The sequence below is a fragment of the Amphichorda felina genome (assembly GCF_050947745.1).
Source record: "Amphichorda felina strain 45539 chromosome Unknown scaffold_6, whole genome shotgun sequence".
In the NCBI taxonomy this organism is placed as follows: domain Eukaryota; kingdom Fungi; phylum Ascomycota; class Sordariomycetes; order Hypocreales; family Bionectriaceae; genus Amphichorda; species Amphichorda felina.
The window spans coordinates 929064-941487 of NW_028145044.1; the positions used below are offsets into that span (position 1 = coordinate 929064).

General features: G+C 56.6%; 5 protein-coding genes across 5 annotated transcripts; 1 reads left to right on the plus strand and 4 right to left on the minus strand.

Moving 5' to 3' along the window:
* Nucleotides 1-268: 268 nt before the first annotated feature.
* Nucleotides 269-1366, plus strand: ACO1O0_006124 (uncharacterized protein; the record flags this gene model as incomplete). Its single annotated transcript, XM_083195520.1, has 2 exons — nucleotides 269-412; nucleotides 470-1366. 2 exons carry the CDS (start codon nucleotides 269-271, stop codon nucleotides 1364-1366), a joined length of 1041 nt encoding a protein of 346 aa, XP_083048536.1.
* Nucleotides 1367-1644: 278 nt separating this feature from the next.
* Nucleotides 1645-3332, minus strand: AAT1 (pyridoxal phosphate-dependent transferase; the record flags this gene model as incomplete). The annotated part of the gene is made up of 5 exons (XM_083195521.1): nucleotides 1645-2094; nucleotides 2159-2808; nucleotides 2886-2936; nucleotides 3001-3010; nucleotides 3213-3332. The coding sequence occupies 5 exons, from the start codon at nucleotides 3330-3332 to the stop codon at nucleotides 1645-1647; spliced, it is 1281 nt and encodes a 426-aa protein (XP_083048537.1).
* Nucleotides 3333-4533: 1201 nt separating this feature from the next.
* On the minus strand, nucleotides 4534-6490 carry ACO1O0_006126 (uncharacterized protein; the record flags this gene model as incomplete). The annotated part of the gene is made up of 5 exons (XM_083195522.1): nucleotides 4534-4764; nucleotides 4827-4917; nucleotides 4975-5819; nucleotides 5880-6071; nucleotides 6146-6490. The coding sequence occupies 5 exons, from the start codon at nucleotides 6488-6490 to the stop codon at nucleotides 4534-4536; spliced, it is 1704 nt and encodes a 567-aa protein (XP_083048538.1).
* Nucleotides 6491-7858: 1368 nt separating this feature from the next.
* Nucleotides 7859-9398, minus strand: ACO1O0_006127 (ASST-domain-containing protein; the record flags this gene model as incomplete). The annotated part of the gene is given in 2 exon segments (XM_083195523.1): nucleotides 7859-9317; nucleotides 9337-9398. 2 exon segments carry the CDS (start codon nucleotides 9396-9398, stop codon nucleotides 7859-7861), a joined length of 1521 nt encoding a protein of 506 aa, XP_083048539.1.
* Nucleotides 9399-9820: 422 nt separating this feature from the next.
* FGR2 (MFS transporter) lies at nucleotides 9821-11674 on the minus strand (the record flags this gene model as incomplete). The annotated part of the gene is made up of 4 exons (XM_083195524.1): nucleotides 9821-10316; nucleotides 10392-11231; nucleotides 11299-11360; nucleotides 11462-11674. The coding sequence occupies 4 exons, from the start codon at nucleotides 11672-11674 to the stop codon at nucleotides 9821-9823; spliced, it is 1611 nt and encodes a 536-aa protein (XP_083048540.1).
* Nucleotides 11675-12424: the final 750 nt, after the last annotated feature.

Below are 12424 nucleotides of genomic sequence, written 5' to 3' on the forward strand. Positions count from 1 at the left end.
TGAATTGACCGCAGGGAAGTGGTCGTCTGGCGCTGGGGGGTGAAGCTGCTGGTGACGGACGTTCGCTAGATTTTTGGCGGTTGGTACCAAATCTGGTCGGCGGCGACATGTTCCGCGCCGACTTCTGTGCCAATCATGTGACTGCGTGTAGCTTTCGCGACCTCCTAAGCTTCGACCTACTTGAAGCTACCCATTACTACTCTCTAGTATTACTAAATTCCCCCCATGAATTGTCTAGATCCCTGGGGTCTCCCAGTGATCTGATACCATGTTCCCTCCAGTAGACGACTCTGTCTTGCGAAATAACCCCGACTTTGCCAATCTCTACAACAAGCTCACCAACGTCATACTCAACCCCGATGGGTCAACCAAGGACGACCCCGCGGCCAAGGAGCGGAAGAGGGTGAAGGAGGTCAGTTATTGCCCTCTCGTACAAATGACTCCAGCGAGTACTAACTTATATTTCCAGGAACTTGACAAGCACCGACTAAAGGCAGCAAAGGAACACCTCCTGACCCGCGCCATCGCCACAGTCTCACCGCCAGATCAGCCCTCCCGGACCACAACGAGCGGTCGCATAGGCCAGCACCCTCCTCGAGTCCAACAGAAGCAGCAACCGAACCTCCCCGAGCCTCTCCTAGATCTCCTGCTCCTCCTCCCTTTGCTCCTCGACCCCTCCGCCCCTCCCCTACCGCCAGACTCAACCGCCCTCCTCCTCTCCAGCCCGCCCCTCACCGACCTCGACACCCTCCTCCCGGACCTCGCCGCCCTCCTGTCCTCGCACCTGCGCTCCTCGGCCCTCAACCTCGCCCGCATCACCAACCCCACCACCAACCCCTCCTACCTCCACCGCCACATCCCCTCCCTCGCCCAGGCCGCCTCCGCCCTCGCCCAGGCCGAGTCCGACGCCCACCACGCCCTCGCCGCCGCCCGCCTGCGCACCCTCGCCGCGCTGACGGGCCTCCTCGACACCTACGCCGCGAGCCTGGCGCGCCTTATCCGCGCCCTCGAGGCCAAGCACGGCGTTGCCGCCCGGAGCGTCGACCTCCGGGCGGCCGAGGTGGCGCTGCAGTCGCAGCACGCCCAGGCACATGTCGAGACGGCGCTGCATGCGACTCGCGCCGAGATCTACACACCCGAGGCGATCGCTGTGCTCAAGAGCTACTCGTTGCATCTGCAAGACGCCAGGGGACGAACCGGGGAGCGTATCAAAGGCATGAAGGCCGATCTTGCCGAGTATGGTGTTGGTGTGAAGGGAGGGGCGAGCAAGGAGAGGACGATGCGAGAAATGGCGAGGGTATACCGCGAGATGGGGCGTCAGATTGATGATGCTAGGGGGGATCTAGAGAGGCTGCAAAAGGGGTAACGATTTTATGATAGCACGATGTTACGAAGGCTTTGACATTGGTCATTCGTAGAAGCCACGAGAATGGCAGATTGGGGCAAGTATCTATCGAAAGTACTACTAATACAAATGGAATATCAACCAGAACCAACCTATGCCGGCCAGAGGCATGGACTGAATCATTGTGACTTTTCCTATTTGGTAGATTGCCGACGCCGAAAATTAGTGCTGAAAAGGTGCGCTCCGAAATGCTCATTTTGCAGCCCACACCGTGGCTATCTCCCATTAATTATGCCCCTTTAACCCTTGACCTTGAAGATGGCCTCGGCGAGGTGAGTGACGTTCTCGCTAGTGATACCAGAGACGGAGATACGTCCATCCTTGGTCAGGTAAACGGAGTGGTTCTTGGTGATCTTCTCTACCTCCTCGGGCTTGAGGCCGGTGTAAGCGAACATGCCGATCTGGTCGGTGATGTGAGACCAGTCGTGCTTGGAACCGAGAGACTCGAGCTTCCCACGGAGCAGCTTGCGCATGGTGATGATGCGGTCGGCCATGCCCTTGACTTCGCCCTGCCACTGCTGGTACAGCTTGGGGTCGTTCAGGATAGTGGCAGCAATACGGGCGCCGTGGATGGGGGGGTTGGAGTACATGGGGCGGATGATGATCTTGACCTGCGAGTCGAGGCGCTTGACCTCCTCGGCGTTCTCGCCGACAATAGAGAAGACACCAGCACGCTCACCGTAGAGACCCTAGGAAGCACAATGTCAGCAAACTGGGAAACATGGGCACCCCATTCGTGCAGCATTGACTAACCATGTTCTTGGCGAAAGACTGGCAAAGAAGGATATTGTGGCCGTCCTCGATGAACCGGCGAACGGCAAAGGCGTCGCGGTCAGAGTCGCCGCTGGCGAATCCCTGATAGGCCATGTCGAAGAAGGGCAGGTGGCCCTGCTGCGAGCAGACGGCGGAGATCTCCTCCCACTGCGCAGGGGTAGGGTCGACACCAGTAGGATTGTGGGCGCAGGCATGGAAGAGGAAGATGCTGCCGCGGGGAGCCTCCTTGAGGTCCTCGATCAAGCCCTCGAAGTCGAGACCAATGGTATCCTTGTTGTAGTAACGGTACTGCTCAACCTTGAGGCCGGCATCCTGGAAGACGGCCTTGTGGTTGGCCCACGAGGGCGTGGGGATGCGGATCTTCTTCTCGCCATTGTGCCAGCGCTTGAGGAACTCGGCACCAATACGGAGGGCACCAGTACCAGAGATGGTCTGGGTCACGGCGATGCGGTCGAGGACGGGCGAGTCGACGCCATAGGCGAGCTTGGCAGCAGCCTTGGGGAACTCGGGAACACCGGTGATGCCAGCGTACTCCTTGTTCATCTTCTCGTCGATGACACGCTGCTCAGCCTCACGGACCGAGGGCAGGACATAGGGCTTTCCAGCATCATCACGGTACGCGCCAACACCTAAACAGACCCACTGTCAGCAGACGTTCCTGGATTGGTGGTGGGCGCGACAGTATACGGGAAGAAGGGCGGCGCACCGAGGTTGATCTTCTTGGGGTTCGAGTCGGCCTTGAAGGCTTCGCTGATACCTGAGGGGATGCATTAGCGAAAACGTGACAACTGATGGGCTGGAGCATTAATCGTATGACATACCCAGAATGGCCTATATCAAGGCAAGGCAAGCTAAGTCAGCAAAACCACGTGTCTAGATGATTTACAACAGGTTCCGGAGAGGGTCCAGATGACCTGGAGACGGTGCAGAACAATATTTCTAACTCACATCCTGCAATTGGCCTTGTTAGCAGTGCAATGGGTGGGCTGGCCAAAGTTGGCGCAGGTCGGCGCATGATCGGAGCGTTACTCACAGGAGGGCCCTGGGGCACGTTGCTCCAGATGGAAATGGCGCGCGAGGCAACCACGGGGGCGAACCGGGTGCGCAGGGCAGCCTGCCGAACGCCAACAGTCTTGAAGGTCGTTGACAGCATGATGGGCTGGCAGATTATTATGATGGAGGGGGGAGATGGAGGAGAGAAGGAAACACAACAGAAGGGTGGTGGGAAGAATGTTTTGGAGGAAGGGGACGGGATGGAAAGGGCGCTACGAGTATTAGCCTAGATGCAGGAAGGTACGGTACAGACCGGGCCACCTGGAGGCTGGAGACTTGCTGGGGAACGCCGAGGCGAGACACTCCGGCGCACTTGCAGCAGGTGACAGACACCCAGAGAGCCAGACAGACAGCGTGGAAGTCCGTGCACCGGCGTCCCCTGTGAGTAACGTCAGACCGAAAAGATGGAGATGAGACCTTTGCACGGATACATTGTCCTCGTGGCATCTACGGAGTACTTGAGTGTCCTCAGTAGTAGTAGTAGTACCTAGGTGCTGCTGAGGTACATAAGGTAAATTCACCACATGAGTGGTGCGCTTCAGAGGTCCAGGGCCCTTTCGGGAAATCGAAAGTAATACTACTCCGTACTGAGCTACCTTATGCAAAGAGGCTAAATGGCGGTGGACAGGGAATTGCACTGCAGCCTGTTTCAAAGACTTGGTCCTCAACCCGATCCCATCGCTATTGAGAGAAAAAAAAACGAATATTACAGTTTGCGCAATGGCAACCCCTGTCTGTCCCTTCCCACTTGTGGCCAGTCCCGGACAGCTTTGGAATCCGATCCATAGCTGCATGTGACACACCTAGCAACACACACGCCATTTCATCTGCATTTTCTGTTAGGTAGTGGCGTGATGGGCAATCAACGCCCATCATTGGGTCGCTAGCTACGGATACGGGCTGCACAAACGGGATTCGCCTTTCGGCATTCTTCTTGACCGCTCTCCTCTAGCTGAATAATGGAACATAAGGGGCTTCTACGAGTAGTCAGCGTCGTATTCGGCCCAAACTCGCTATTGTGACCTTGAATGCCGAAAGGATTTGTATTGTATACCTAGTCGAGGTGATGCTCCAGGATATTATATATACTAACTATCCCATCCCCGCATGACGCTCCGACATATTATGAATTCGGTGCTGTCGCAGAGAACGGAAGCCCGCTAACGCTGGCTGAATATGTGGATTATGATTACGGGTATACGAAGTACATATATGCTTGATGGCATAGAGCCATGCCAAATTCCGGAACTGCACCATCAGTAGAGCCCAAGACTGCAGCAACCCGCTCAGCCTCTCTTCAATTAGACCTTGTTAGCACCCGCGTCTTGCGCGCTGTGCGTGTGGAAGACCTGGTTGAACTGGTCGATGACCTGGTCCTCGACATTCTCTTCAAACACATTTACCTCCGTTTTCTCAAACTTGCGCGCCGGTATCTTCTTCTCGAACAAGACGTCCAGCTCGGCATAGGTGCGTCCTCGGGGCTCCGGCAGGCGGAACCACGTGTAGATGATGCAGAAGAAGCAGATGCCTCCCTGTAGGTTCTTGTCAGCTCCCATACACGTGCCTGTATATTTCACAGATAAGTCAAACGTACCCAGAAGAAGCCTGCATAATTCTGCCAGTTCCAGGCGGTAGGATTTAGCATGTAAGGCGTGACAACACCGGTGATAATGGCGACAACGAGGCTACCCCATGCATTAGCATTCATCCCTTAAGCCACACAAATGGTAGCATGAACTCACTAGAGGTTTCGGCCGAGCACAATCGTCTTCATCTGCAGACGACGCGACGAGATCTCACCCACCAGTGAGTACGCCACGGTACCCACAGTCAGCTGGTAGACCAGAGCCCAGAGAATCATGACGCTACCCGTGGCTATGCCACGCTGGCTCTTCTTCTCATCGGGAACCAACCCCAGAAACCCGAGGATGAAGAGCATGGCGCAGAGGCCGCACAGCCCATAAAGATACAGCGAGCGACGTCCGACGCCCAGCGTCATGAGTCCCCAGGCTCCCAGGACACCAGCAATGTTGATAGAGTACTGCCCCATAGCGAACCTATACGAGTCGCGCTCATCGAGCCCCGCCTGGCTCAGGAAGTACGTCGAGTAATTGGAGAAGGAATTGCCGCTCAGGTTCTGGATGGCCCAAACCATGCAGACAATCTCGGTGCGACGCAGGTCGATACCCTTGAAGCAATCCCAGTACGAGGCGCCAGCGGTGATCTTCTCCTCGAGAGCGGTGGTGTGGACCATCATACCAATGGTCTCATCGGCATCAAAGTCGCTGTCGGCTCTGATAGTGGTGAGGCGCAGGAGGGCTTTCTTGGCATCCTCGATGCGGCCCTTTCGCACTAGCCACCAGGGCGACTCCGGTGCCAAGTAGATGCCGATGAACAGGGGCAGAGGCCACATCCACTGCAGGCCGTAGGGCAGGCGGTAGGCCCACTGATCTGTGCGGTCCAGCACCGAGTAGATGACGCCGATGCCGATGAGCTGCCCGATGCCCCAGCAGGCGTTGACGTAGGTGGTGAGATAGCCACGCAGACCGACAGGGCAGACCTCCGATGCGTAGCTGATGGTGATGGTCTGGGTAACACCATGAGTAAAAAGACAGCTTGGGGGCTTGTTTCATAAAAGGTTCCATACCTGGAAGATACCCCAAGGGATGCCGCAGAGAATCTCGGCAGCGAGCAGAGTCTGAACGTTATCGGCCGTGAAGAAGAGGGCGATGAAGCCGGTGAGCCAGACGAGACTACCCAGAAGAGTCCAGCGGTAGCCGAAGCGCTCTGAAACATAACCATTGATGAAGAGACCGATCATCTCACCACAGTAGGCGCCCTAGATTCAGAGTCAGACAATCCCTCTGGGCAGAAGCAAAATTAAACCCCCGGGGTCGGGTGAGGGGATCTCACATTGCTCAGACCAGCCTGCCAGGGCGCGGTGACCTCGTAGCCACCATCAGCGGTCGGGACACCGTACTTGCGTTTGAACTGGGAAAAGGCATAGAAGTTGTTGATGAGACAAATGTCGTAGCCCTCCATGACAATGCAGGTGGAGATGATGACGCTGAACATGATGGCCTTGGGGTACAGCCTGATGCCCTCGAGCAGCGACATGTTCTGCTCCTTGGCAGTGGCGGCGCGGGCGTAGTCGACGACATTCTGCAGCGTCTTCTCGGGGGCAGGATCGGTGTGCAGGCTGGGTCCCTCGGGAGCGTCGGCAGCCTTGACGCTGGCCCCATCGACCTTGTCGTCCATTGCGCTGTCGAGGTGAGTCTTGCGACTGGCGATATTACCTGAGATGCAAAAGGCGACGCAGCAATGAGTGTCGCGTGCCCAAGGGACGAGAAGAATGCTGCGGAGGAGACGTTAGATGGAAGGGGTCCAAGTTGGTGGTACGGATACTAGTGGTAGTGTAAGGCAGACAGAAATTAATATGGGGTCTGTCAACGATTCTCGCAATCGTCTCATCTGCTGCTAGCCTGGTAATAGGGACCCAGGGAGTAGGGGGTTCCTGGTGACCTGGTCTGGGCGCGGAGCTGCTGTGGCTTGTTTGAGCCAGTCGCCTTGCTGCCCGCAAAATCGGCCAGGGTGAGGTTACTGAGGTGAGAGGTCAAGTGGTGAAAACCCTGCCTTTTGCAGTCACAATTGGAGGCTCGTGAAGGTTGCCCATTGGGCCATCTGACGGTTGTGACCCGTCGGGCGCACCGACTTGCCCGTGACCCGTGGGAGTGGACTCACCAGTGGATTCACTGGATTCGGCGGACTGTGTGGAGGACGACTGAGGATTGCTCAAGGAGGGGCCTGAGTCGCGCCCGAGAGGTCTTTCTGCAGCCGCGCCTTGCCGCTTTCGATGGTGGCGCCGCCCAATGTCGGGCAGGGACGACCCGGGGATGCTGGCATGGAACTTGGCACTTGGCACTGGGCAGGTGCCATCATTCCATGTGGATTGGAGCCTTGGAGGCAGTTGCGGTCTTCTCCCCGGGACTCTTTGCAAATGCCAATATGCTGCTTACTACTCGCTAGGTACATAGTATTTCCTCGCCGTCTTGCGCAATGCGTTCTATTTCTGCATTGGAAGGTCTGAGACCTCTACAATTAAGCTTGCATGAGAGTTTGATGCGACCCCCGGCAGTGCGGGAGGACCGACATTCCAGAACATTTCGCCACGTGAACCTTAACCAACGACATGCTATGTGGCATCCAGAGCAGCATCTAAACTCCAAACCAGAACTCTCTCGGTCACGGACAAGCCCAGACACTCCCAGCCCAACGCCTTATTGATATGAGCACGGCCCCGAATCCATTTCCTTACAAAGTACTCGTACGGAGAAGTGTTCAGGGATGAGAAATGAGAACTCTATGCCGTATGAGGAAGGTAACCGGCCGAGCTCCCCGACCCCAGGTCTCACCCTTGACTCTTAAAGACTCCAAGAGCGAGACATGCACAGAGGACTCCCAGATTTCAAACAAAGAACCTCGCTAATAATATTACAAAATGATCTGCCAACACGATAGATAGTATATGTTACATACTATGTAATATTACACGACACCGGCAATGCCAACTGATGCATCGTCAATGCAAAGCGAGAGGTGGGGTGATCGATGGCTACCCCAGTCTCATCATCTGCTCCCCCACACGTCTCTCCACCACTCTCGGAACCCATATGCTTTTTCCTCGGCTTCGACGTGGACCTTCGGGTTGTCGCCTCCCCTGAAATGATCCATTATACTGGTAGCCGGCTTCTCCATCGCGCCAAAGCCCGCAGTCTGCTTCGGCCGTGTAGCCCTCTCTTTGATCTCCTTGGCCAGTTGCGGCGCGACGTCGGCGAAACACGAAGCCAGCTCGCGCTGCAGGGAAAAGTATGGTTTCTTGGCCAGGTCGGGCGCCATCAGGTTGTAGGCTCGGGTCATCGAGTTGAGGTTGTCTATGGCCAGCGTCATATATGCATTCTCGGCCGTCTCCCACTCTAGATCCCGGAAGGGGGGTGGTAGAGCCTCCCCCGGTCCGGCTTCGGGCGCCTTGGCAGCGGCTTCGGCAGTTTCCTGCATTTGTTGTCGCACCTTGAACATGACCGGTTCGTCTGATGAATACGCCGGCACCGGAATCTGGTCCACGTTCCTGACCCTGGGATTGTGCACCTTCTCGGCCTTGGCGTACTGCTCAGCCTTGTGCATCTGCTCCAGCAAAGAACCTCCCTTGGAAGAAATCATCCTCGCAGCGTGGCGCTTCCAGTCATTCCGAAGCCGCGCGCGGAAGGTCTGCAGTTGTTTGGTGATGTCTTGCTGCTTCTCTATCCAGGGTGGAACAATCTCCTGGCGCTGAATCATCTTGTTCATGATGTACTCGGTCGTGTCGATGAAGGGATTGTCGGCTCGTGTGTCCCTCTCGATACCCTTTCCGCGGGGAATATTCTTGAACTGTCCTCTAGCAATTGCGTCCTCAATTCTCTCATTGGCCAACGCCGCGAGGCCCGCGAGGGAGTTGGGCATGGATCTAGCGCCGGGCGAGAACCTCTCACGGAACTCTTTCCTAAGATCCTCCTTTTCCCTTTCATTTAGCCCCTTGCTTTCCTTGATCCCCATGCCCGCGTACATCTGCGCTCTGTCCCGCGCGCTCGCCATCCTCTGACGGGAGTTCGGGGCTGGCTCACGCTTAAGGCGCATGTCCACGGGAGGTGGCTCAAACCTGCCCCTAGACCCGGGTTTGAGGGGCTTATGAGCGTCGTCGAGCATTCGCAGGACAGTGTCCCCCGTGGCCTCCTCTCCCGCCCAGGGCTGCGCGCTGGCAATGCCCCGCGTGCCCGCCCCTGCGGCCGGTGACATGTCAGCCTGAGCGAGGGCGCCCGCAAACTGGCTCCTGAACTTGGCGTCTTTGACCTTGTCAAGAAGCTTCTCCTTCAGCTCCTCCGAGAAGCCAGCGTCCTCGATGGCACGTCGGCCGGCACTGCCACCGGTGAGAAGGGCATCCTCGGTAGCCTGCTCCAGTCGCCGGCTCATTGCCCCAGGTTCCCGGGGTGTCTTGGCCGCCGGCTTCTGTTGTTTAGGTTCCAGTTCTGCATTTTGATACGGGTTGGCTTCGCTGGGCGATTTTGATTCACCGGCCTTGGAGCTGTAGTATGCGCATCTTGGTGCCTTCGGTTGTCGAATCGACCGAAAACATGATTTGCAGATCCGAGGTATGGTCGCAGGCGCGGCCATAAGGGAAATTATGAACTGGGGAAATTGAGACTTGTCTAAACTCTTGAACAAATTAAAAAGGAGATAAAAACATGACGATGAGTACCGATAAGACGGTCGGCGTTGATGATGCGAGATGAGAAAGTTCGAGAGGAGTGAGGTGAGTGGCGATCCTCGGACACTTTTTTAGTCAGCGAGTGCCTTCTAGAATTTGTCCGATAACTCTCCATTACCTACCATCACATCAACCATCACTCGGTCGTCGATTGGGGTGCTACAAGACGGCGAGTTCGAAATAAATCCCTAGTAATTCTTCTATTGGATATCTCTATTCCTCTTTAAGTTCATCTCGCCATGATTCATCATATACCTCATCGTCGGCCCACAACTCACCCCACACCCTGCTCATGAGCTCCTCCGCCCGTACGGCTCAAAGGGGAACAAGGCCGCCGTGATGGCCGCGAGGATGAAGAGCGCAGCGCACACATAGATGGGAACGCTCGTGCTCGTGTCGCCCTCGGACGCGACAACCGCCGAGATGATGCCCATGACGCGGTTGCACGCGACCGAGATGCCGTTGCCCGAGGCGCGGTGCGCGCTGGGCATCACCTCGGGCGTGTACGCGTACAGACACCCGTAGTAGATGTTGAGGCAGAAGGCTATCATGCAGGTGAAGACGAGGTCCTCGTAGTCCTTCTTGACGGCCGTGTAGCCGAAAAAGAAGGCGCAGGTGATGAGCGCCCCGACCACCATGGTGTACTTGCGGCCGAGGACGCGCAAGTTGCACAGAAAACCTGCGGCGATGGGGCCGAAGATGCTGCTCGTGTTGGTGAGGGCGTAGTTGCGCCACGTCTCATGCTTGGATCGGTTGAAGACGGCGCCACGTGCCTCGAGGTACTGACTGTAGGCAGGTCAACAAAGTTACAACCACCAGTAGGTATTGGAAGCCAGATCGAGGGAGGAGCAGCAGACTTACGGGAGGAACACCTGGAAAAGCGGGTAGGCCAGACCAATTAAGGTCCAGGAGAACCAGATCATAGCCGTCGAGATGGCCATCTTCTTGGTGACGAAGAGGCCGCGGAGATGAATCATCATCTCGCCCACCGAAGCGCGATTTCCCCGGTGCGCCGACTGGATGCTCCCACAGGCCTCGAGCTTCTCGAGGGTCAGCGAGCAGGGCCGGTTGTACTTTTTAGCCAGGAACTCGAACGTCTCGATGACCTCGGCATCCTTGCCCAGGCCAAGAAGATACTTGGGCGTCTCGCGCAGACGGACGACGGTGACGCGCAGGATGGACAGGACGAAGACAAGAGCACCGCCGGTGAACAGGACATACCGCCAACCCCAGTTGTTATCGCGGGTGCAGGACTCGGCGTCGGGGCAGTTCCACTTCTCGGGGGCCATGAAGCCCCAGGCGATGAAGCCGGCGATGGCCTGTCCAACTCCCCACCAGCCAGCAAGCAGGGTCAAGAGCCACTGCTTCTGACTGGGGAGGAACTCGAGAAAGACGGTGGTGTCCATGACGAGATTGCCGCCGCCGCCAAAACCGAGCAGGGCGATGAAGAGACCAAGCGAAGGCCAGTTGGGCATGGCGCCAGCGATGATGCAGCTCGCCGAGCAGATCAAGAGGGAGATGTTGAAGGCGTACTTTCGGCCGATGATGTCGGCACTAAAGCCCCAGAAGATGGCACCGGCCAGCATGCCCACGTAGGCGGCAATGGTGAGGCCGTTCACATAGCTCTTAGCTCCGAATTCCTTGAACGACTGATCCGCAATGATGGACTGAAAGAGGAGGATCAGAGAATCCACAGCATAGCTACGACACACAGAGTGTCAGTGACGGATGGGGTTACCCAATGGTTCAAAGATGTGCAAAGCCTTACCCGAACCCGTTGAGGAAGAAGAGCTTCAGATGGTAGGGTGTCCAGCCAATCTCGTCAATAGCCTTTTAATACCCAACCGGCCACGGGTTAGCACTCGAGACATCAGGCAGGAGACGGAGAAGATGCGAAAACACCTCCAGGACCCGCCGAAGCCGCTACTCACGTTGTTCACCAAGTGCATCTTCATGTTCATGGCGGGGTCCATGTCCTGCAGGGCCAAGACATCCGAGGCCGAATTGATAGATGAGCCGTCGGCATTCCTCAAGTCTTGTGGCTCAAGCACACCAGTGACACCGCCGTCAACCTCATGGTCGCCAATCCTCTTCTCTTCCTTATCAGGGTCCCCTGGGGACGTGTCGGGCGAGGCAGCAGCCATGGTACTAGACGGAGCACGGCCGAGCACCTGCGCGGGGCAGTTCCAATCCGTACTTTATCGAGACAAGTCGTTAGGGGGAATTGGCCGCAAACAGAGCGCTAAGGCATCAAACAGCAGGCGGTGTTCAACACAGACGTGTCCGGCTGGTTGAATCGAGCACAGGTAGAACCAACACAGAGTCTCACGCTGGCATTGAGCGAGGCGACTGAAGAAAATGTCGAGTCCAGAGAAGAAACCCAAGAGCACAGAGGCGAGAGGCCAAAACTGGGCGACAGGGCCCATTTAAACACCGCGCGCGGACCGATCCTTTGTTGGCGATCATGGAGGCCATCCGAGCAATGGATTGGACGAGGATGAGACCAAATGCGGCCAAGGAGCCTGGCAAGCTCACCTTAGCTCTACTTGGGCGCTTGGAGTCTGTTCTTAACTTCTTGGGCCCTGGTGAGACACGCCATATCCGCGTTTAGAGAAGACAAGAATAATACCCCGTGACCAATATTCGATGCGACGCACACTGGGGCCACAGTAAGTGAATTGAGCAGTAGGTAATAACACTTCGTATCCGTAGGAAGTATTCCGTGGAGAACCCCATCTACCTGTTCTCCAAGACCCGATCCCCCTCCCTCGTACTGCAATCGGCGCACAGTGATAGGCTCAATGGCAAAGCGGCACTTCCGTGTGGAGAGCTAGAGATGCACAGCTGACCTGCTGCCCTGAGCGTCCTCCAGCAACTTGCCTTGTTAGGTGAGT